This window comes from Vanellus vanellus (assembly GCF_965231255.1).
Source record: "Vanellus vanellus genome assembly, chromosome: 23".
NCBI classification, from domain to species: Eukaryota; Metazoa; Chordata; class Aves; order Charadriiformes; family Charadriidae; genus Vanellus; species Vanellus vanellus.
The window spans coordinates 1,725,045-1,747,524 of record NC_138928.1 but is presented as its reverse complement, the minus strand read 5'-3'; the positions used below and the strand labels follow the sequence as shown (position 1 = coordinate 1,747,524).

At 54.8% G+C, this 22,480-nt stretch overlaps 2 protein-coding genes across 2 annotated transcripts; one reads left to right on the top strand and one right to left on the bottom strand.

The window, feature by feature from the left end:
* Positions 1-244: 244 nt before the first annotated feature.
* TIMM17A (translocase of inner mitochondrial membrane 17A) lies at positions 245-11,139 on the top strand. Its single transcript, XM_082494381.1, has 6 exons — positions 245-292; positions 4,685-4,784; positions 6,564-6,627; positions 8,852-8,980; positions 9,374-9,484; positions 10,813-11,139. The coding sequence occupies exons 1-6, from the start codon at positions 267-269 to the stop codon at positions 10,881-10,883; spliced, it is 501 nt and encodes a 166-aa protein (XP_082350507.1). The 5' UTR covers positions 245-266; the 3' UTR covers positions 10,884-11,139.
* A 1,890-nt stretch (positions 11,140-13,029) lies between these two features.
* Positions 13,030-20,227, bottom strand: ADIPOR1 (adiponectin receptor 1). The gene is made up of 8 exons (XM_082494380.1): positions 20,201-20,227; positions 19,812-20,029; positions 18,951-19,067; positions 18,028-18,199; positions 17,354-17,540; positions 15,997-16,184; positions 14,507-14,700; positions 13,030-14,172 (listed from the first exon to the last, which is right to left on the bottom strand). Exons 2-8 carry the CDS (start codon positions 19,953-19,955, stop codon positions 14,044-14,046), a joined length of 1,131 nt encoding a protein of 376 aa, XP_082350506.1. The 5' UTR covers positions 19,956-20,029; positions 20,201-20,227; the 3' UTR covers positions 13,030-14,043.
* Between the last annotated feature and the right edge of the window lie 2,253 nt (positions 20,228-22,480).

The following is a 22,480-nucleotide window of genomic DNA, read 5'->3' as shown; positions in this document are numbered from 1 at the left end:
GGACGGCACCAGCGGGGCCGGTGAACCCGGCGGACGGAGCGGGCTCAACCCCCCTCCCCTCCCCTCCCCCCGAGGCCCCGGTAAAGCTCCGCCGCCATCAGTCAGCCCGAGGCGGGGCGGGGCGAAGTGAGTCGAAGGGGGTACAGCGCATGCGCAGCAACCTCCGCGCAAGTCTTAGTCCCGCCCTCCGCCACCATTGGCCGGTACTGGGGCGGGGAGCCAATCGCGCGGCGGGAAGGCGGGAGAGGGCGGTGGCGCCTGACAAGATGGAGGAGTACGCGCGTGAGCCCTGGTGAGGGGCGGCCGCGGGGCCCGGCGGGCTCCCGGGGCACCGGTTTGGGGACCGGGGCTGTGGGGGAAGCAGGGGGGGGGGAGCCGGGGAGAGGAGGCGGGGAGAGAGCGGGGCGGGCGCTGCCCGGCGTGGGGGGGGGTCGGGTGTGACCTTGGCGGGGCCTGAGGGAGAGGCGGCGGGGAAGGCCGGGCCGCGCCGCGCCGGCTGAGGGGCCGCCCCGTGGCTCAGGGCCTGGGTAGGCAAAACCCCGCCGGTACCGAGCCCCGGCGGAGCCTCCCTTGGGGGGGGGGAGGTACCGGTGTGGCGGTTAGGCCCTGCGGCCTGCCCCGCGTCTGGGCCGCCGAGCGCCGCGGCCTCTGGGCAGGCGCTGCCGGGTCGGAGGCACTTCGGTGTCCCCTCGGTGTCCCCTGAGGGACGGGTGACCCTGCCCTTCTTCTTCCCCCGCTTCCATCAGGCGGGAGCGCACCGGCCTGGCCACACAGGCAGCCTTACCCCTGACCTGAGGGCAGCCAACACCCATCACGCCTATGCAGTGTCTTTGTAAACGTTCACAGCCGCGTTGGTCGCAACTTGAAAGGTTTTACTTGTAGGAATAAAACATTTAAATGAGAGGTTAGGCTCGGGGTTTAGCATGCAGCCTCTACAAATAGAGAGCTGTGGCTTCGCCGGGCTTCTCCCAAAGCTTTGCAGTTTGCTGCGACGTTTTAAGTTTCTCCATAAATGTCAGCTCCGCCTTTCTACAGCACGAAGTTTAGGACATCAGCAAAATTAACTTTATTTATTTATTGTTTGCTGTAGGCTCCGGGGAATCTCGTGCCCCCTTTGGTAGGGTCATGCGATAGGGATGTGTTGCTGCTGAGCTGAGGGGGGCTGTCAGGGACCCCACACTGTTTTGTCCCCTTTGTCACAGAATCCCAGACTGGTCAGGGTTGGAAGGGCCCTCTGGAGCTCATCCAGTCCAACCACCTGCCAGAGCAGGGGCACCTCCAGCAGTTGCACAGGACACCTCCAGGCGGGTTTGGAATGGCTCCAGAGGGGGAGACTCCCCCATCTCTCTGGACAGCTGTGCCAGTGCTCTGCCACCCACACAGAAAAGAAGTTCCTCCTCATGTTAAGATGGAACTTCCTATGTTCAAGTTTGTGCCCATTATCTCTCAAGTTTATCACCCCACTATCTCTCTTCCTCTGCAGCGATGTGGGGGGGGTTCAGCTCCCTGGGAACTCCTGTTTTTGGGAACATTGTGACCTTAGGGTAAGGTGACACTGTAGGACCTGGCTGTAGTTTGCATCACAGTTGCCTTCGTTAGAAGCATGGATCGCTGCATAGTCTGGTCTGTGCTGGGAATGGCCCGAGTGGCTGACAGGGGAGGCGGAGGTTAGGCTGTTCAGGCTTGGCATATCACGACAGTTCGATGATGAGGATGAAGTGCTGCCTCTTCTGCAGCAGAGCTGGTGTCAGGCTGGCGCCCTGCTGAACTGTCAGTGCTGAGAAAAGGCAGCTTTGTTAAACACAGTGACCTGCAAGTCTTGGGGTTTGTCGGCTGTTAGGAGAGCTGCAGGCGGCTGTGCAGCTTGGAGGGACGATTCACCCCTCTGAGCGAGGGTCTTGGCTCATGGGCAGTCAGAGCTGGCGTGGCACCCACTGGCGTTCCTCGCTCTGCTGGCCCTGCCACCCTCTTCTCCTTTATTGAGCCAAACAGTGCTGTGGGCTGCCACAGCTCCCTCTGCTTGTGTGTCTGAGGTGTGGGGTATCCTCCACCTCTCCAGTCAGTGGAGCTGGTATGTGGCTGCCCCAGGCCCTGGCGTAAGTGAAGGCCTGACCTCTGCTCTCCTCGTCTCTAAGTGATCTCGGATGCCGTCGGGAGCAGGAATCTGACCTTATCTTGCGTGTAGCAGCGAGCACATCATTTCCCTACTGTGAGGGCTCCCCTTAAAGTCAGGGAAACAATTAACAGTAACATTAAGCTTGTAGATAAGTGCCAAATTAATAATGGAATAATCTCTTTTATTCTCTTCCAATTCTTTCCTCTACTGAGGTCAAGTACTGCCAGGGACTGTGGGGTGTTTTGTGTCAGTTTTCAGATGCAAGCGGCATCTATCCAGGAGTTCAAAGGAGCTGACACACGAAATGGCTGTGCTGGTATCAAAGACCTTTTCTCATTTAAAAGCTGCTCCTGTGGAGGCTTGGAGGGTAGTTTAAAAGGAAAATTAAGAACCCCAAAGGTAACAGCTAATGAGCTTGACATCTGAAGTAGGGTTAAAGATGGAAAGAATCGAGGAAAGCATTCCATGATTGGGGTCTAATTAACAAAGCTTCTGTAAAGAACACTCATGATTTGCTAAATTGGAATTCTTTGACGTTGTGGGCAAAGGAAGACCACTTTACATAATCTGTTTAGATTTCCAGAAAGCCTTTTAACAAGATCACTGTTAGCAAGCTAACGAAAGAAGAGACTTGGGATGAGATGTTTTATTCATAACAAAGTAGATCAAAATGTGGACAGAAGATGTGGAAAAGAACAAAACAACAAAAAAAGCCCTGAGAAGAAAGACTTAGTCGCTTTTCATCTCGGCATCTCTGACAACAGTGTGCCTGTAACCTTTTTCTGATCATTAAATGCAGGAAATAGGGGAAGGAAAATAAAATGTGCAGTGGGGCTAAATTATTTAATTTAGTCAAAGCTAGAGGGGATTTGTAAGGAATATGAGATGAAAGCATGTTACAAGCAGGGCAATAAAAAAGAAGGGTGATGTGTGGTGGGATAACGTACGATCCTTCCACTGGTTTCTGAATCAGCGTGGGTTTGGGACCTGGATGTCGCTGTCACTGGGGAGATCACTGATGACATTTGGGTGGGGTTCTGTTGCCTTTGGAACAACCAAGCAATGCCAAGACTGAAAAGCAAAGCAAGCAAACAATGCCACGTGTGCAAACAAGCAATTTACCTTCATTTAGAAGGTGCACAGAGCTGGCTACGCTCTCTCATTAAAGCGACTGCGGAGGTAGGGAGTGATTCAGAAGTAGGTCATGAAAGTGAGGCGCCTGGGAGAACGTGTAGGAGGAGGGACTGCAAGTTTTTTGGATTTTTTTTTTTTCTGCAGGAATAAAAAAAATCCTCATGACAAAAGATGCAGTACAGCGAGGGGTCGGGGGAAAAGAGATGTTGTTTGTCGCTCCTTAACAGCAGAAGAGCGTTAATGTATTCTGTGAAGTAGAAAAGTGGTGGATTCAAAACGGGTTGATGAAGATGCACTCTCACATGCAGGAGCTGGGTGCTGTAGGGAGTCCTCACGAGCAGAAATGTGAAGTTCAGAGTGCAGTCGGAAATACACATCGGTGCTGGTGTCTGTGATTCACTAATGTCAACGCTGAGCTTGCTGTAGTGTCCGGTTTTGTGACCCTGCATGTTGTTGTAGTCTGTTTTTTGCTAGGTTTTCTGATTATTGACGGTGCAGGAGTTACAGTCATCTAAGTGCTTGGCTTCTGCTGTGAGATTTTGATATCAGATGAAAGAAACACAGTAATTTTGTTATTTTATGCTTCGAAATCATCAGCATTGGCAACAGAGGTTAATAGCGGGTTAGTGCTCACCTAGTTTAGGAGCTCAGTTTAGTGGCAGAGAGTTACAAGGCTCTAATGCTTGTCAGTGGTTTTGAAGGGTGTTTTGAACCCCAAATTAAAGCTCATCTCACTGGTGTTGAAAGCATTTGCTGCAAGGAAGGCGCTCTTTCTTGCCAAGCTTTTGCTCGCTGGTCGGAAACACTTGACGCTCTATGTTGTTGGAGGTAGGAGTCGTGGCCTTCTGGACCTCTGACTAGGTCTGTGTTTAGTCTGAATGAACTTCAGAGATCCAGGATGCATCAGGAAAAACCTTTTCAGTTTAACAGATGACTTTGAAGACTCTCATTTAAATAACCAGAACTGATGGAAAGCAGGACTAATTCAGTAAAGCAGTGTTTTGTGCCAGCTGTGAACTGACTCATTGAATTTGCCACCTAAGTTTTCTGTAGGTCAGGATGAAAATGAGAACAATAAATTTAAAGCTCTTTAAACTCTGTAAGTAGGGCAGAGCTGGAATTCCACACAAGTTTTCTATGATGGAAATATGTCTTTCTGCCTTGTGTGAGGAGTTCAGGCCATTTTTGATGCTTACCACTCCAGGGAGACGGGTGGGTAGACTCTGGGTGAACCCTGAGTTTGTTTTGCTGTGATATTACCTGTCCCTGTGTTTTGTTGATGTCTGCTCGGCAAGCTGGATGTGAGACAGGACAGCTGGCAGGCTTGATTTTCTCTCCAGTTACACTCAGTGCATGAGTGGTGGATCTGTTACAGTTACTCGCGTGGTTTAACATGATGGAATTTAGTATTTTCATCTTTATTTTTCCTTATAGCCCCTGGAGGATAGTAGATGACTGCGGAGGTGCTTTCACGATGGGAGCGATAGGAGGTGGCATTTTCCAAGCTATCAAGGGGTTCAGAAATTCCCCAGTGGTGAGTATAATAATTTGAGGGTGCGTTCAGAGCGTGGTCCTCCTATCTCTGTCCATCAACAGTGAATCCGGCCAGCGGAAGGTAAAAGAGAAGAAATCCTTGTGCAGTGAGTGGGACTGATTAATGGTCTGCATGTCATCAATCCAAACCAGGAGGGTACATCTGGTGGCCGGCTCAGGATCCAGATGGCTCCTTCATCTTTCTGGGTGAAAGTTCTGCTTTCCCTGTTGGATCGGATGGCAGCAGTGGGACGCTGGCAGCCAGCTGCCCTCCTTGGCTGAGAGACATCTCCCGCAGGAGGGGGAATATGTCCGCCTGGCCGATCTTCTGCCTTTGGTTCTGTCTGCACGTAAAGATGTGAAACCTGGGCTGTACTTCCACCTCTGGCCCACCCTCTCCCTTCCTTTTAAGAAATGGAAAGACTCAAAGGAAGAATCTTTCTCTCTTTCAGATTTATATTGGGGGGTATTATTTTCTTTAATTAAACTCTTATTTAATTGTTAACATTTTTTATTAGCTGGATTTTTTTTTGATAGTCGGGTTTTGTTTAAATGCAGAAGTATGCATAAACGTGAAAGTTGAAGTTGAGCTAATGCAAGTCAGTTTTCACTTTTAGAATTTCTGCTGCAAAATTTTGACTGTAAACCTGTTGTAGAGACATCTGATAAAATAAGATCCAATTTCTACTTGAACATTTGTTTAAGTTGTTTCTCTGGGTTCATGTAAACGTTTTTTTTGTTTGAGTGTTTTTTGGTGTTACTGTGTGGCACTTAATAAGCCATCGGTTTGGGGTAAGTTTTGTAAATAAATGTTTCCAAACTAGTCAGATCCTGCAGGTGCTTAACTTGAAAAGGATTATATGCTTAACTACATTCTTAATTTTGGTTAAGATTTATTAAATAAACCGGTCCACACTTCTGAGTGCTTGTATCAAAAATAAAACTTGAGTGTATGTTCTTTAAATCTTCTTAAAGTTTAGGAAAATACCTAATAAAATTCTGTGGGGTCCTAGGTGACATGTTTAGTGTTAGACTGTGGAAGGCTCAGCACCACGTGTAGAAACTGAGCTGCCTGCTCCTCTCAGCTACTGAGACTGGGCTGACAAGACAAGGTCTAAATACTCCACCTGACCAGCAGGAATGACTAAATTCGGGACAAGTAGTGACATTGCAGCTGCCAGCTGAGCGCAGTGCTCCTGGTATGTGAGCATATGCAATAGGGTTGACGTGGTTCTACTAAAATAGATAAAATACTGGTGGAAATGTAATATAACAGCATGCAGTTTTCCTCTAACGCAGCCCCGAGGCACTCTTGTCTGGGTGGATTTCCCTCTTCTCCACGGACAGAGTCTCCTCCCTGCGGTTACCTGCACTTCATGCTGCCGTTTGCTCCCCTGGTGTCTTGTGTGCAAACTGTGTGAGGTGACCAGGCATCAGATAGGAACAAAGAAATGATACACCTGAAAAATAAATATGCTTATCTTGCCAAAAGTGTTACTTTAAATGTCTCGTTCAGTCCCCGCTAGGCCACTCAAACAAATTTAGAGCTCAAATTATTTAATGCCTGGTGGCTGTCATTAATTTCTGTGATGGACAGGTACATCATAAGGGAGAGGTAAATACTTAAGTATGTGTAAAATGCAGTTTCTGTCAGCTCCTGATCACGGCTGTTGAGGATGCTTAGAAATATGTCAGGCGCGTGGCAAGTTTTTGCTATATACAGTCAGATCGGCTGTGAGCCTTCACGCTTTTATTTTAACTGGTGTTTCTTTTATTGTAGGGTGTAAACCACCGGCTGCGGGGAAGTTTGACAGCTATCAAAACGAGAGCTCCGCAACTGGGAGGTAATTAATTTTGTATTGTTGCAGTCAGTTGACTGTTGGTAGATAACCCAGTTTGGGAATATAATGTGGTGCAAGAGCTGTGGGCCAGCTGGGCTTCAGTGGGGTTTGTTACTCCAAGCAGTGAGTAAATATGGTTCTGATGCATCCAGGATTAGTTCAGGCGTGGAAAAAACGTGCCTGCGTTCATGGTATGATAGGCCAGGGTTAATGGACAGTGGGGTGGAATACACCCTCAGCAAGTTTGCTGACAACACCAAGCTGTGTGGAGCGATTGACATGCTGGAGGGAAGGGATGCCATCCAAAGGGACCTGGACAGGCTGGAGAGGTGGGCCCATGCCAACCTCATGAAGTTCAACCAGGCCAAGTGCAATGTCCTGCACATGGGTCGGGGCAATCCCAAGCACAGCTCCAGGCTGGGTTGGGAATGGAGGGAGAGCAGCCCTGAGGGGAAGGACTTGAGGGTGTTGGTTGATGAGAAGCTCAACACGAGCCAGCAATGTGCGCTGGCAGCCTAGAAAGCCCCCGGCACCCTGGTCTGCATCCCCAGCAGCGTGGCTGGCAGGGTGAGGGAGGGGATTGTGCCCCTCTGCTGCGCTCTGCTCTGCTCTGGGGAGACCCCCCTGCAGTGCTGCCTCCAGCTCGGGGGGTCCCCACAGCAGAAGGCCCCGGAGCTGTTGGAGCGGGGCCAGAGGAGGCCCTGGAGATGCCGCAAGGGCTGGAGCCGCTCTGCTGGGGGTGTTCAGCCTGGAGAAGAGAAGGCTCTGGGGAGACCTCAGAGCCCTTTCCAGTGCCTAAAGGGGCTCCAGGAGAGCTGGGGAGGGACTCTGGATCAGGGCGTGGAGCAGTGGGACGAGGGGGAACGGTTTTAAACTAAAAGAAGGCAGATTTAGATGAGAGATTGGGAAGAAATTGTTGCCCGTGAGGGTGGTGAGCCCCTGGCGCAGGGTGCCCCGAGAAGCTGTGGCTGCCCCATCCCTGGAGGTGGTCAAGGCCGGGTTGGACGGGGCTGGGAGCAACCTGGGCTGGGGGGAGGTGTCCCTGCCCTAGGCAAGAGGGTGGAACTGGATGGTCTTCAAGGTCTCTTCCAACCTAAATTCTGTTCTATTCTGATTCTATGATATTTTAACCAGCTCTCTGCAGAGCTGCCTGGGAGGCTGTGCATTGTGAACAGGGTTTTAAAATAAACAAAATTGATTCATTAAAAGAAATTAGGAAACTTGGAGAAACTATGAAGTGGTGCATGGGACTGGGTAGGATTTCAGACTGTTCCCCTGGGGTCAGCTTGGCAAATCTGAGTAATTTTTGTCAAGTGAATTTTGTGCATAACAGTCGAAAAATCACAAAGCTGCAGCTTGAGTCAAAATGTCATCGTGACCTATTAAAGGTCACGCTGTGGTCACGCATTGTGCTGTGCTGTTACGCCCTTCTGCCGGGCAAATTGAATTAATACATTACAGAAGGAGGAGATCGCAGAGTGGTGTTGAGCGGGGAAACGTCGGCTGCAGCAGAACTACATAAAGAAATGGGGGGGCAGAGGCTGAAAAGGCTTTATGGCTGCAGCGGTGGTGACGGTGCACAGAGAGAGGCTCCTGCTGGATTGTAGCTGCTATTAAGCTGCTATAAGGCATTAAGTCACCTCAAATTAAGGAGGGCTGAACTTATTCTAAACAGTGGTTTTCCCCAAATGAGCCTGGAGGTTAATATTTCTTTTAATTTTTAAAACACGTTATTGTTAAAAGACTTCAGAATTTGCATTCTGGAAACTGTCACAGTCTCTTTGTGTTTGCTGTCCGCCACTGACCGGTACCAATCTTCTGAGGTGTTGGGAGCAGGATTAGGATAAGGTGCAAAATTACTCTGCGGCATTCTCTACGAGGAAATACGTTTAAAAAGTGAGAAATATGAAAGTTCCCTGAGCTAATGTGGCTTTATTCGGATGAAAGTTCCATTATAATCACTGCTTGATAAGCTTTCTGCCATTAAATATAAACCAGTGAGATAAAATGTGCGTGTCTGTAATACATCTGTCATGGGGCAAGTTGAGAATGATTCTCAGTGTTGATTTTAACCTGTGTTTGGTTCTTTGTGAGTCTGAATGTTCTTCCGTGACTGAAAGGCAGCACGCTCACGCTATTCCATCGCTCGTTTGAGTGGCTGGCTTGGCTGGCAGCGTGGCTGGCTTGGCTGTTTTCTCCAAACTGGTCTGTGTTTATCCGTTAACAGGTAGCTTTGCTGTCTGGGGAGGCCTCTTCTCCATGATTGACTGCAGCATGGTCAGAATGAGAGGGAAAGAAGATCCGTGGAATTCGATCACAAGCGGAGCCCTCACTGGAGCCATATTGGCCGCCAGAAGTAAGAAACTGAGCACCGGGGAGGACGTTAATTTAAAAACTGCTGTATTCTAAATGTCCAGGACTCATCGTTACAGGGGAGCAATAGTGTGCGATACCCAAATTGGAATTTACTTTCTCAGGGAAATTGAAAGATAATCTGAAACTTTTGTCCTGTGCTTTTGAAAGTAATAATTATGTGAGACATTACCGGTGTTCCTTTGTTTCCTTGAGGAAGAGGGGGGCAGTTGCGCAGTAATTATGCTTTTATAGGTGATGCTAATGAGGCTTAATGGATGCGAAATTACTGTGTCTGAGTCTGCTTATAGGAGAGATTATAATGAAAGAGAGCTATAATATGCAAAGTAATGCACTGAAGAAGTGAAAAGTGTTGTTTTGTGATTCTTATTTTGAGATGGACCTGTTGCCATGGTGGGATCTGCTGCGATGGGAGGAATTCTCCTCGCTTTAATTGAAGGAGCTGGTATTCTGTTAACAAGATTTGCCTCCACGCAGTTTCCGAACGGTAAGGAGCCGTCAGGCTGTGGTATTGCAAGGCTTTTGTAGCGCAGCCCTTCCTCACGTCCCCCTTCCAGTCATCAGTCTTATCGCAGAGTACCTCTGCTCTGCCGGCCGCCGGCTTCGAAGGCTGCAGAAAGCCACGGAGGAGCTGTGCGTTGCTGATGAGACGAGAGTTTCATCAGCTCTTTCCCACCGGGCGACTGGAGGTCGCGGGGCTGAAAGCGGGACGTCCTTGCTGTCCTGCCCTGCCCTGTCCCCTGGTGCAGCCACACAACCCGTCAGGCGGTGGCAGCGGTATTTTAGGCGGTGGTGGGGTGATGGCGGCAGGTCTGAGGGAACAGCGAGCAGCCAGTTGTGGGCGAGAGATGGTTCTGGCAGTTCACCCGTGGTCCGTGCGCTGAAGTGCGGGCAGCCCTGGTTTAAATGGGGTGGTGGAGGTCAGTGGGCAGATACAGATGAAAGATTCCAAAGAGGGGGAGTTGGGGCAGTTGTTTTTTTTTTTTTTCTAAACTGCTCCAAAAACTAGATCCCTTTTGTTTTTTCTAAGTAAAATGCAAGCTGAGGTGGCGGTTAGCCGAGTAGGTAACCATTTGTGTTAATGCTTGCCTCTGCAAAATACTTAACACCTCTATCGCCCCACCTTATTTTGGGAGGAATACAGAGAAAACCAGTAGTGTCGAAAGGATCAGTAGCAAGCCACAAATTCCTGAGAGGCTTCCTCTCTCAGGTTTGTTCACTGATGTTCTTTGTTCAATTTAAATTCTAAGAATTTCTGTTCTTAATACAAAGACATTTTAAGCTTAATCTGCTTTAGAGAAAGGGTATCGTTTGTCTGTTACAATTTTTTCTCTCTAAAATTGGCATACAGTAAACGTATTGCTTCCCTCCAGCAGAACGTCAGCAAGAGGAGTCGGGAAGCTGACTCCACAATGATTTGTTCCGTTTCACTGGCTTGCTTTATTGTCGGGCAAGTTACGGTGGGTAAACCTTTACAGGGTGGCTAAGTTCAACCGCAGGGCAATAAGGCATAGGTTTCCAGCTCCTTTAGGTGACTGCAAATGTTTCTCTCTCGCTGCTCTGATTCGTTTCCCCATTAATAAAGGAGATGAAAACACGCTCCTTATTGAACTGAGGCTCTCATCGATGCGTAAAGCCCTTAAACTTCTTTGAGTGACAAAAAATCAGATGTAAAGTCGTGTTATTGGCTTCATTAGTTTTAGAGGGGATTTATATTAAAAATGCTGTGAATGTTTTATGCTGGGAGTAGGAAGAATCTCTTGCCTTTTGGTATTTTATTATTTGCCTTTTTTTTTCCTCTTGCCTCATCTGCAGGCCCTCAGTTTTCGGATGACCCCTCCCAGCTGCAGCCCTCTCCGTTTGGCGACTACAGACAGTACCAGTGATTATCCTCGTTCTCCTGGGTCGCGTTGTACCTGAGCTGTAATTTAAAAGGCTGGAGGACCAAGATGTGGTATGTCTTTACACCAGTGGTAGTCTCTTACACAGACCATGCCGAGAGGACCTTCAGCACTTTTGAGTGTAAAGCTGCACAGGAGAACTTTTAGAAGATGACAAATCTATTTATTCGTGATAGATTCCATTGCTGTAATGTTAATACATGTCTGATAGAATACACGGAGATTTAAGACAAGGACCAAATGGAGTCTTGTCATCCTTTGGACACGGACTGAAGTGAAAGTCTTTGGAGCCTTCTCTGGGATGTGGTGTTGATGGTGAACGCAGCTGGAATTTAGCCTCTTCCCCGTCGGATTTAGGTTGCTACACATATTTCACCTTCAGGAAAATAATTACCTGCAGTTTTACATTCATAAAGTGAATATTATTGGGAGAATGTGCAAGCCAGTGAAAATTACTTCCAGCAATACATATTTCACTGCTGTTCTTTGTTTGCTACGCTACCGCCACGCAGCCCAAGTTCTTTGGTTAAAGCAGAATGTGCCTTTTGTGGATCCGCAGGCTGCAGCGTTCCTCTGCCTGCCCCTACACCCGCAAGGCGCTGAGCCCCTTTTAGCAGGAGGTGGCAGCAAACTAAACTCTTCACCTCTGCAGGTGCTCGCTGTGGCTTTGGCAGCGGGCTCGGAAGGGAACACCGCAGACAGCATCCCCCTCCCAGAGCCGCAGAGAGACGCGTGTAGGAGCCCCTGACAGAAAACACCAGGGGCTGGAGGGTGAAGCACGTTGCACCTGCCGCCAGCGCAGCCTCTTGCCTTTTCACTTCGGATCCAGTCCTGAGCATGATTAAAACATCTGCTCCGTGGTTTCGTTCTTAAACTCCAGGTGTGGAGGCACGTTCCCTCTTGCCAGCAGTTAAAAAAATCACGTCCGGTGAGGTTTTCTGTTGTTAATAGTAGTTTATACTATTTCTTGCTGGCAGTTCCTGATAGAATATTCATGTTCAAAAAGATTTGAGTAATATTATCTGAGCCGTGTCATGGCTTTTCCTCTGCCCGGGAAAGAGCTTGATCTCTGCTCTCTGTCAGGAAACGGTCAGAGCGCTGTGGTAGGAGGAGAGGATGGAAATAACACAGAAGCGGTGACAGTAGTGGTTGACAAAGGGGTGAATTGGGATTGTCCAAAGTGTGCATGCATGCGCAGGATCATGACCACTTCCTATGTCTGTCATCCTGGAAAAGTCACATTTTCCATTTTCCACCCCCCTGGCTGGGTCATATAGTTGCTGCAGGTGTGTCATTTTTCAAAAACCTTAAGCAGAAAAGGGCTCTGTGTATGTGTGTGAAGGTTCATCATCCTTCGCTGCTTACTTGGCTCCTCGGCTGAATTTTAAAGACAATTTTCTTGATTTGTGTCACTCAGCCGGTGCTCTCTGCTGTTCCCCATGGACACCCCAGCGCGGGTGCATCTCTGCTCTTTGAGAGTTACACTCGGCTCACAGCAGCTCTGGAGCCTCCCTGTGTAGCCAAATTTTCATTTTGATCACAAAGATGTTGTCTTGTACTCTCTTTATAGGATTAGAGCACTTGGGTGTTGTTTGACTCCATGTGTGACTCGAGGGTTTCAGTCTCCAGCGCGGCTCTCGCGCCACTGAGCTGTCCTTGGGGGGTTGCTGGGAGGGGAGAGGGCTCGGCTGAGTCACCTCCAGGCTTGGATTTAAGCCTGGAATGCTTGGGTGACCTCTCCCACCAGTGCCCTGGCTGGGGTGGGACATGGGGGCACGCAGGACCTGCTGTAGGTTGTGCTGCAGCCGGGGAACCTGCTGCTCCCCGCCCTGGGGGCTCCGGGCATGTCCCCAAAGCCGGGCATAATCCAAACAGCTCAAGAAAGGGGCCACCACACCACCCTTCCCCGCAGCAGCAGGGACGTTTGGACAGCAGGGACATGTGCCACGGGTGACCGGCTGTGGCCCAGTGGCTTCAGTGGCCCTGCCAGGCGTTCCTCCCTCACCCCTCTGTGAGGTAACAGCTTCGGCTGCCAAAGAGCTTTATTCGGCTCAGCTCTTCCCCTCTAATCCCCCTTGACTGTCTGTGCTGGACGGTCACTCTCACACGTTTCTACACCAGGAGATGCTGATGGAGGGTCCCATCCTTCCCTCCCCACGCACCAGTGGGGCTGCACAGCCCTTTGCTGTGCGCAGGCAGCTCACGGCCCCCTCCTCACCCCCATGGGGAAGCCTGTCCTCCCCTCCCAAAATCTTTCCTGTGTTTTATTTGGGACTGTCCAGACTCACTGCCCCTCCGGGCTGCTCCTGCCGCTCTCGGGGGTGCTCAGCACCCTCTTCCCCAGAAGCAGCCTGCACCCTCCCCAGCCACTTCTCTACACCCACCCCCCAAAAAAACGAGACAGACACCACCAGCACGACACAGAACTATTTACCTTTTTATTTCAATCAGCTACAGCAGCTCTACATTCCCCTACCACACTGTCCTTCCTTTCCTACCACAGACAGCGAGGGAGCCGCGGACACTGCGGTGGCAGCAAGTCTTTTTAAAGCTTAGTATTAAATATTAAATATTCTCTCATTTCTGTTTACATTACTTTGTCAAAGAGAAAAAAAAACAAAACCAAAACAAAACAAACGAACAAACAAAAAAGACAATTAAAACTTAAGTTACGTGAATCTGTGCCCCGGGCAGCAGTGCTGGAGGGGGGGGGGTCGCAGAGCTGCCCCCCACCCCAAGCGGTGCTGCTGTGAGGAATATGCAAAAACAAACCACCTCTCTGGCCCTGGGCCTGGTAGTGCGTGACTCTGCTGGCTCCGGCGGTGCTGGGCTGTGCCGGGAGCGGGGTACCCGCGCCCTTGGCTGTGAGGAATGGGCATGCCTGGGAAAGAGGGGGGAGGGGGGGAGCACCCCAGTGTGCTGCCGGGGCCCCCTCCTCACCTCGCGTGGCAAAGGCCGGGGGGGAGAAGGATTTGGTCAACAACTTCACTAAAGAATTTTTGTTTGTTTTTTTTTTTTTCCTTAAAAAAAAAAAAACAAACAAGAACCAACCAACAACCCCAAACAGTTTTGAGTCTTCCTTTGATTTTAGCAAAGACAAGAGTTTAAAAAGCACTTAGGAAGCTTGTACTAAAACCAGGCGCTCTCAGAGGAGAGAGTCGTCTGTGCACCCCCCTTCCAGTCCGTAGCGAAACTCCTGCAGGTTCGACACCCCGTAGAAGTGGACGAAGGCCGCAGCCACCACGAGCACGTGAAAGATCTGATGCGACTGAAACTGCGGGGGAAGTGAAAAAAGCCCTTTAGACCAAAGGGGACAAAGCAATGCCGGGAACACTTCTTCCTCTTCTCCTCCTCCTCCTCGCTGCTTCCGCACTACCCCAGGACTGTCCTCTGAACTCCTTTCCCCTCCTCTTTTGCTCTCAGGCGGCATTTTCCACCCTGTACTTTGGCTCGCTCTGCTTGCTGGCAGCAGCCACTCAAGGTCTGGTTGCCCGCAGGTGTGCTGGGGCGCACCAGGACCCCCCCGGCCACCTCCCTGCTCACCTCGGAGCTCACCGCCCTCCATCCCCGCAGCACCCCGCGCTCGCCGCCTCCTTCCCCGCACTCACCCAGATGTCGAACTTGCCCGGGAAGAAGCGCTCGGGGATGCGGGCGGCGTAAAGCCCCGCGCCCGTGATGTACATCACGGCCATGAGGAAGAACCAGCCCATCTGGCCGACGGTGGTGGCTTTCACGAACCCTTCGGCGATGGTGAAGTGCATGGTGGGCACCACGCCGCTCAGTCCCAGCCCCAGAAAGACGCCTGCGGCCGAGAGGAGAGATCAGCAAACTGCCGCTGCTCCCCTCGCACCCTCGTCCTGCGCAAAGGGAACCTCCTGGAGGCACCAGCAGCTTTCCCTCCCTTAGTCCCAGATTATCCAATTTATCCTTCACCAAACAAGAGATCTACGGCTCTATGTCCCAGCCAAAACCAGTGCTGACTGGACAGAGCTCACTCAGCGTTTTCCCTCCAGCCGCAGGGCTGTGGCAGCTCCCACCCCGGCTACAGGAATGGCTCTTTGGGAAGGTGCCGGCCCTTCGGATCGCACTGGAGCCTGGCAGGCGTGAGGAAGGCAGCAACCCCAGCCAACCCTTCGAGGAGAGGCTTTGCCAGAGTCATTTGTTCGGTGAAGCTGCTCAGAGCTCAAGGGGAAGGTGCTAATTAGCAGTGCTGAAAAATTTTCAGCGCCGGCATCTAATTAGTTTGGCAGAGAGCAAACGGCACCGCAGCGAAACACCAGCCCGGAGAGGCTGTGGCTTGTCCTCGCAGCAGGATTTGGCCCAGCCAGCGCTCTCGCTTTGCGCCGGGGGAACGCAGCAGCCCCCTCCAGGAGCCGGGATCACGGCCAGCGCTGCCGTGGGGGGAGCAGGGGGGGGTGGCAGTCCTGCCTTGTCCCCAGCCCTCCTCCGAGGGGGTCTCCTGGGTGATGTGCCAGCGGTGCTGCTCAGCCTCCAGCTCAGCATCGCCTCTCCTCAGGTAGTGAGGATGCTGCTAGGAGAGACGTTTTGCTGCAGGAGCCCCCCTGGGAGGTGGGGGCAGGCAGAGGCGTTTCTCCCTGCTGAGTGAAGTTAGTTTAATCTGCAGCGGGGGCAGGAGAGGGGGTGCATGCGGAGCGGGCCGGAGGCAGCCTCGCTCTTGCAGCCTCCAGGTAGGCAGGTCCGTGCCAGCGTGGAACTGGCAGGGGAGAGACGAGGGAATCTCGCCCTCCTCTGCCCGAGCCGCAGGTTCACGCTGCCAAACTGCTTCCCGGAGAAGGCGGCACAGCCTCGGCCCACCCGGCTGCCACTTACAGGGCTATTTTTAAACGCTCTCTGTCTGCTCCAAACCTCAGGCGGAGCTCAGGCCCTGCTCAGCGGAGGATCTAAATCCCCGGCACAGCGAGAAGAGGAAGGAGACTCTCCCTGCCGGGAGCGGCTGCAGGGCGGTGTAGTGCTCTGGGGGAATTAATTCTGCAGATGCCGAGAGCTCTGCCCGAATGGGAAGAGCCACCCTACAATGGGATCTTCCCAAAGTCCCTCTCGGGGCTGGGGACTCGGGGCGAGGACAGAGAACTCCTACCTGCTCTTGTCTGCCTGTGCTTGGGGGTGGCAAACCGGTCCCACTGGGCAACGATGATGGCAGAGATGCCCAAGACACAGACGATGGAGAGGTAGATGAGTCTTGGCTGCGGAGAGCAGTAGAATGAATAGTAGAGCCACGGGACAAAGCTCCCCATGATCAGCAGTGCAATTCCTGAATAATCCAACCTGCAGCCAGGGTGTAATGACAAAGAGTCACAAGTGAGCCCCAAAATTCACCACCCCCTCCTGATGGCATCTTGGTTAAGGGTGTGTCGGTGTCCCCCAGCCTGTCTGTGTCCCAACGGAGTCCCCGCGGCCAGGCAGGCAGCCACGGCCCCGCGGGTGCAGCCGAGTGGCCGGAGAGGGGAGGATCTCGGGTCTCATCAACGCGATTTGAGACAGGAGAAAGGGCCCAGGTGCGGACGCGGCTTTGGGGATGCCAGCAGAGCTCGGCCGGAATGAACAGGAGCCAGGGGGAGATACGAGAGGAGCCGTGTGCTCAAACCACCACGACAGGACGCAGCGGGCACGAGTCCTTGCGCATATGGATTTGACTATTATCCTCCACTGCAAAGTGCTTTCGATCTATCGATCCAGGAACCATTTCAGCACCAAAACGCAACCACTTGCATTACCCCCACCGCCGCGGCGGCCATGGGAAGGGCCCTCCCGAATAGGCAAGGACGTTTCTGCTGAGGGCACGGCGGTACAGTTTGTTCTGCAGACACGATCCCGTAGGACGTCTGGCGTTTGTGTAAAGGGGATTGGCAGGATTTCCCAGCCAGAAGCACCCAAGTAAATGCCTTTGACGGACTGGTGTGAGCAAGATCTTATTTGAAAGCTTCACTGCTGCTCTGCCTGTGCCGCCGATGGGAGCTTAACTCAAAGAGCAGCCTGAGCACTGACCTCGGGGAGAGGCACTGGCCGCTGCCCAGCCTTTCCACTTTGCCGGGAATCCTGTTTGTTTCAATTTGGTTTCAATCCAAATTGGATCCAAGCCAGAGTTTTTGAAAGCGTCCAGTAAACTGGAAACAGCCAAATGTGTTTCATGAGACCGAGACCCCTCCTCAGTTCACTCCTATGAGGGACACAAAAGCTGTTTGTTCCCTTGGGAGCTGCAGGTTCCCAGTTTTTATCATCCACCTCATCATTTCAGCAGTGGATTTAAGGTGCTCAGGCACAGGGCAGAGCCCTCCAAAACCAGCTGTGGTTCCCTCTCAACTCCATGCTGGATTTGGTGACCGCTCCCTTCCCCAAGGATTAAAGATTTGTGAACGCAGCGCTTTCCAAGAGGAACCGCTGCGAGAACTCCAAGCCTCCTTTGAGACCACACGACCGCGCTTGTGCTGACTCACTTCGAAAAAGTCCGCGAGACCTTCTCCGAGTGACAGTAGACAGTGTGGAAAAGCCAGGAGAAGCTGAGGCACAGCACCGCGCCCAGGAAGAACATCCCGAACACCACCTTCTCCTGGAGAGGAGCCATGAAATACATATTGGGCCGCAGCATGGTCAGGATCCCCAAGCAGAGGAACAAGACAAAACCTGCAGGGAACACACCAAACGGGCAGTCAGGCAGCGGGAAAGTGAATGAATTCAGCAAAAAGCCCGGAGAAACAGGGCCCTGGGGGCAAGGGCATGGTCAGGCGCAGGGTGAAGAGCCGCTGACCATCCCTGGGTTTCAGAGGAACGTGTTCTGGGGCTTTCCTGTCTTGCCCAGAACACATTTCTCCGTCCCACTCTTGCGGAGCATCGGTAAAGCCACAAACGGTGGCTGAGCCCACCCCTGGGGCCCCGCGGTGAGGAAATGCCCTGGTCCCTCTTCCCCCAAGGAGCTCCAGGAGCTCGCAGGCACCTGGTGACCAACTGCCTGTGTGCACAGGACCAGGCAGGGGTACGCGCTCCTCAGTGGGAAGCCCTGGGCACGGAGAGGACCCCAGCAAGCAAGTCCTGGCCGTAAAAGGCCACCCTTGTGCATGGGGGACAAGCCCACCTTCAGCCCCAGGGCTACCAAACTCCCCCGCCCAGTCACCTAGCAAGTGCGTCCAGATGTTGCCCGTCTCGGTGTGTATTCGGAAGATGCTCTTGAAGCAGGCTCGGAAGGACGGCATGGGAGGCCTGTGTCCGTGCAGGAGGTAATCGTTGTCCTTCAGCCAGTCGGGCAGCACGTCGTAGGGGATCACGCGCCAGCGCCCTTCCCACACCTGCAACACGCCAAGCTGGGCTGGCGGCCCCCAGAGCGTCGAGCCAGCCCAAAGGCTCACGTTTACTGACCCTGGGAGCCTAAAGTCGCATGAGGAACAAGCCCAGCCAGGGCTGAGAACACCCTGTAATGCTCCTCGGGGAGAGGAAATTCAGCTCTTGCAACATCAGGCACCTCTTAAACCACCCCCATACCGCAGAGCACTCCCCACACAGCCCCCCCAGGGAGTCAGAGCACATTTGCGCCCTCAGGTTTAACCCTTCTGCACCCAAAGTAACTGTTCCCTGCAGTGGGGAACTCCCATTTTGGTTAGGGAAGAGGTAGCCCTGGCTGGCAACGGAGCTGGGCTGGCCCTCAGCCGATGCCACCACTTACCGAACTGCGGTGACTGTGAGCACAGGCACCGGGTGAAACCAGCACCGGCGCCTGGTGCTCCTGCTCCCCACTAGAGGAATGCAGAGACACCGGGGCTGCTCCCCAGGTCGCTGCTCGTCCAGCATGGCTAAGCACAACCTCCAATACCCGCTGGCGCTTCCCAGCGCCAGTCTCCCGGGAGACTCTGCTGGGATCAGGCCCAGGCGAGCAGAGCCGAAGCAGGCTGCCGGCAGAGCTGCACGGAGCCCCAGCAGCTTTACTCAGACGGAACAACACGTCTGAGCCCCTGTCAGCCACCCTGAGCCCCGGGCTTGGGGCATCCCGGCCTCATTAATACTCCACAATCAGAACTAGGGGATCGCTACAGGCTCCTGTACCTTATACACAAACTCTTCCATCTTCTCCATGGCGTGATGAGCCTGCAGAGGCAGAGTCAGCACACGGACCACCTCCTCCTCTTCCTCACGGGCCGCTGGGCATGGCGGGTCTTCAGCCTAGAGGGAGAAAGGCCGGGAGGAAATCATTCCTGCCCAGGGGAGGAGGAACAGCGTGCAGAGAGCGGCGAGTCCCTTCTGAGAGCATCTGGGGCTTCATCCCTTCCTGAGGGGACAGGCAGGACCTGCCGGTCACCACCACTTATGCAACACGCTGCTGTCTTAACCATCTTGGGCAGGCTAATCCCGGCTTTATCCTTACTGAAAGGCGGGATTACCGTGGGGGATTTTCATCCCTACACCCCTGGAACAGCCACTTGGCCCAACCAGGAATCCCGGCCCTCCAGCGCAGCCATGAGCATGGCGCTGAGCGGAGGCAGCTCCCGGGAACACTCTGCCCGTCCTGGCTCAGCTCCCTCTCTCCTCCTTTTCCGTTAGCGGGTTTGGGAAGGCAATTTCCAGCCCTCAGGCACCCAGAGACATGACATCGCGCCGGACATCTCCGCACAAGGGCCATCGCAGACCCACGCCTGCACGACAGGAGAAGTTTTTGGGCAGTGACCAGCCAGCCCGTCCCCTCACGGCCTCTCTGCGCTGACACAAAGCGACAACCGGCCCCGGGGCTCCGTGAAACGCACCCAGCCGGCCTGTATCCTTCAAGCAGCTAATGGGATAAGGGGCAAATTCCTGGGTTAATCCGCAAGGACGGAGCGGAGAGGCCGAGGAGGGAGGAACGGACCCAGCCAGAGCCCTGCGAGCGAGGCACCCGCTCGGGGAGGGAGGGGGGGCGAAGGGGGGACTTACGGTGGCCGAGCCGGCGGGTCCTTGGTCCCCCTTCTCCTCCAGGAGCGGCCCCAGCTCGGCCAGCTCCAGGTGGGCTCTCTCCCGGCCGGCGGCGGCGGCCAGCCCGTTGCCCTGCCCGGTGGCGGAGGCTTTGCGGGACGCCATGGGGGGCGGCGGGGGTCGGTGCTGGGGGCCGAGAGCAGCCGGTGCAGGTCCCTCCGCGTCCTTCTGCCGCCGCGCTGGGGAGGGAAGAAGAGAGTCACCGGGAACCGAGGGCCGCGCACTCCGCCCCGGGCCGGGCCGGGCCGGGCCGGGCCGGGCCCTCCCCGCTGGCTGCCACCGGCGGATCTATCGGCCCCCTCCCGAGGCACCGGCGGGGCTGAGGCCGCCCGCTCCCCCCCCGCACTCACCGGCCGCTACATCCCGCGCAGGGCGGCGGCGGCGGCACCGGAAGCGAACGGGCGAACGGGCCGCTTCCGGTGGCGAGGCCCCGCCCCGCTCGGCGGTGACGCCCCACCGGGCGGAACGGCGGGGAGGGGGCGCTGCGCGGGCGCCGCTCTCTGATTGGCCGCACGCGCTGCCCGTCACTCTCCCCTCCCCGCCCCGCCGGCTGTTGGGCGCTGCGATTGGGCGAGTCGCCCGCCTGACGTGCCGGCGGGAGGCGCTCTAGCCCGCCCGCGCGTCTCGCTGGCCGTGCGCTCTGCTTCCCCCCTACGGGCTGGGCGCCGCGCCGCGCCGGCAGCGCCACCTCCGGGAGTCCCGTGATGGCGGCGGGCGGGCCCCCTAGGGCGGGGGGGAGCCGGGGGGGTGCGTCATCCCACCGCCGTACCAGGGAGGGGACACAGACCCCCGCAGGGCGAGGCCCGGGCCTGCACTGCCCTTCAGCCTGCGGTTACAGTGACTCTGCTGCCCCGTTACCACGGCAGCAGTGCCCTGAGGGGTGCGCGGCCTGGGGAGACCGGGCCCCGTCCCTTCCTCTGTGTCCGTCCCCGATGGCTGTCGGCCACGCCGGCGCTGTGGGTCCCCCCTGAAGGCCGTTGAGGGCTTCCCCGGCTGCCAACAGCCCCAGAGAGCAAATGTCCCCAGCAATAATTGATGGCCGAGGTCGCCCTCGGCCTGTCGGGGCCGGCTCGTCTTTCCCTGCCCGGAGGTTTAATTACCTCCGCTAAGGACAACCGCCGCCGGAGACTCCCCTCCGCCGCCCGGCACAATGGCGGATCCTGTTCCCCATCAATCATTCATGTCCCCATCGCTGGAAGGGGTTTCTCGGGGGCTGCTCGACCGGGAAGCGGGGGGTGGGGTGGGGTGGATTTTCCAACCTTCCTGGCGTTAAATAGGCGCTGCCGGTGCCGGGGTGGGTCGGAGGCGCCTGGGTCACCTGCTGTCCCCGCAGGGTGAGTGGTGGCGGGGTGTGGAGGGCAAGACGGGATTCAGGGCTTTTTGGAGGTGCAGTGGGGGGTGGGAGGTGCTCTGGGGATTTTGGGGGGCTGCGTGCTGGATGGGGGCATCCCTGTGTCCCGCCGGAGCTGGGGCTTGTCCAGGACAGGTCGGGGCTGGCTGTGACCAGGGCTCTGCTCTCCTCTCTGCAGGGACCAACGCTGCCGTGTGTTGTCCCCCCACGGCATCCCCATGGGTGTCTTGAGCTGCATGAAGTACCTGATGTTCATCTTCAACGTGCTGGTGTTTGTGAGTCCTCCTGGGCCCGGCGGGGTGGAGGGGACCTGTCCCCGGGTGGGTGACACCAGCACAAGGGAGGGGACCCCAGCAGAGGGTAGAGCATCCCCATTCCCCGTGGGGCCGGTCCCTGCGTTCCATAACTGCAACGTGTCCCGCAGGCTGGGGGGACGTGCCTGGCGGGCGTGGGAGTCTGGGTAGCTGTGGACCCGGCTGGTTTCCAGGACATCGTGGCTACCAAGGCGGTGTTGAGCGCGGGTGCCTACCTGCTGCTGGCCGTGGGCATTGCCCTCTCGCTGCTGGGCTTCCTGGGGTGCTGCGGGGCCCTGCGCCGGAGCCGGCCGCTGCTGCTGGTGGTGAGTGAGGGGAGACGGGCAGGGAGGGGGCTGTGGGGTGCAGGAGCTTACGGGATGCAGGGAGCCAGGGCATGGAGGCTGTTGGGGATGCAGGACCAGGGGATGTGGGGATGGGGGTGTTGGGGGATACAGGGACCAGGGGATGGGGGGTGTCAGGGGATGGAGGGTGTTGGGGGATGTGGGGACCAGGGGTTGGAGGGACCAGGGGGTGGAGGTTGTTGGGGGATGCAGGGACTGGAGGATGGAGGGTTTGGGGGGACGCAGGGAGCCAGGGGATACAGGGACCAGGGTACGGAGGGTGTTGGGGGATGTGGGGTGTCCCCGGAGGAGCCCGGTGTTCCCCATCCTGGCCCTGTCAGCTCTCAAACACCCCCCGCCCCCAATCCAGTCCCCACCTTGTGCGTCTTTCAATTTAGAGCCCAGAGGATTCTATAAAGCCACTGAGTGGGGTCACTTCTCTCTGCAGCCACTGGCTTGTCCCACGTGGCACTTCTGAGCTTTTCCCCCCAATGATGAGGGCTAGAACCCCCTTTCTGAGCACCGACACCCCAAATTCTTTGGTGTCCCCAAGCTCTGGCAGCCAGTGCTTGTTTTTAACCCTCCTCCGCCTTGCAGCCACGGCGTTCGGAGATGTGGCACCTGTCCCCAGGAGCTGTGCAC

Coding starts and splice junctions, on each gene's coding strand:
- TIMM17A (XM_082494381.1), top strand. CDS start 267: ATGGAGGAGTACGCGCGTGAGCCCTG. Junction 4,785..6,563: donor GGTTCAGAAATTCCCCAGTG/GTGAGTATAATA, acceptor CTTTTATTGTAG/GGTGTAAACCACCGGCTGCG. Junction 9,485..10,812: donor CTCCACGCAGTTTCCGAACG/GTAAGGAGCCGT, acceptor CCTCATCTGCAG/GCCCTCAGTTTTCGGATGAC.
- ADIPOR1 (XM_082494380.1), bottom strand. CDS start 19,955: ATGGCGTCCCGCAAAGCCTCCGCCACCGGGCAGGGCAACGGGCTGGCC. Junction 18,200..18,950: donor TGGAAGAGTTTGTGTATAAG/GTACAGGAGCCT, acceptor GGCGTGTTGCAG/GTGTGGGAAGGGCGCTGGCG. Junction 14,701..15,996: donor GCACAGGCAGACAAGAGCAG/GTAGGAGTTCTC, acceptor TCTCGGCCGCAG/GCGTCTTTCTGGGGCTGGGA.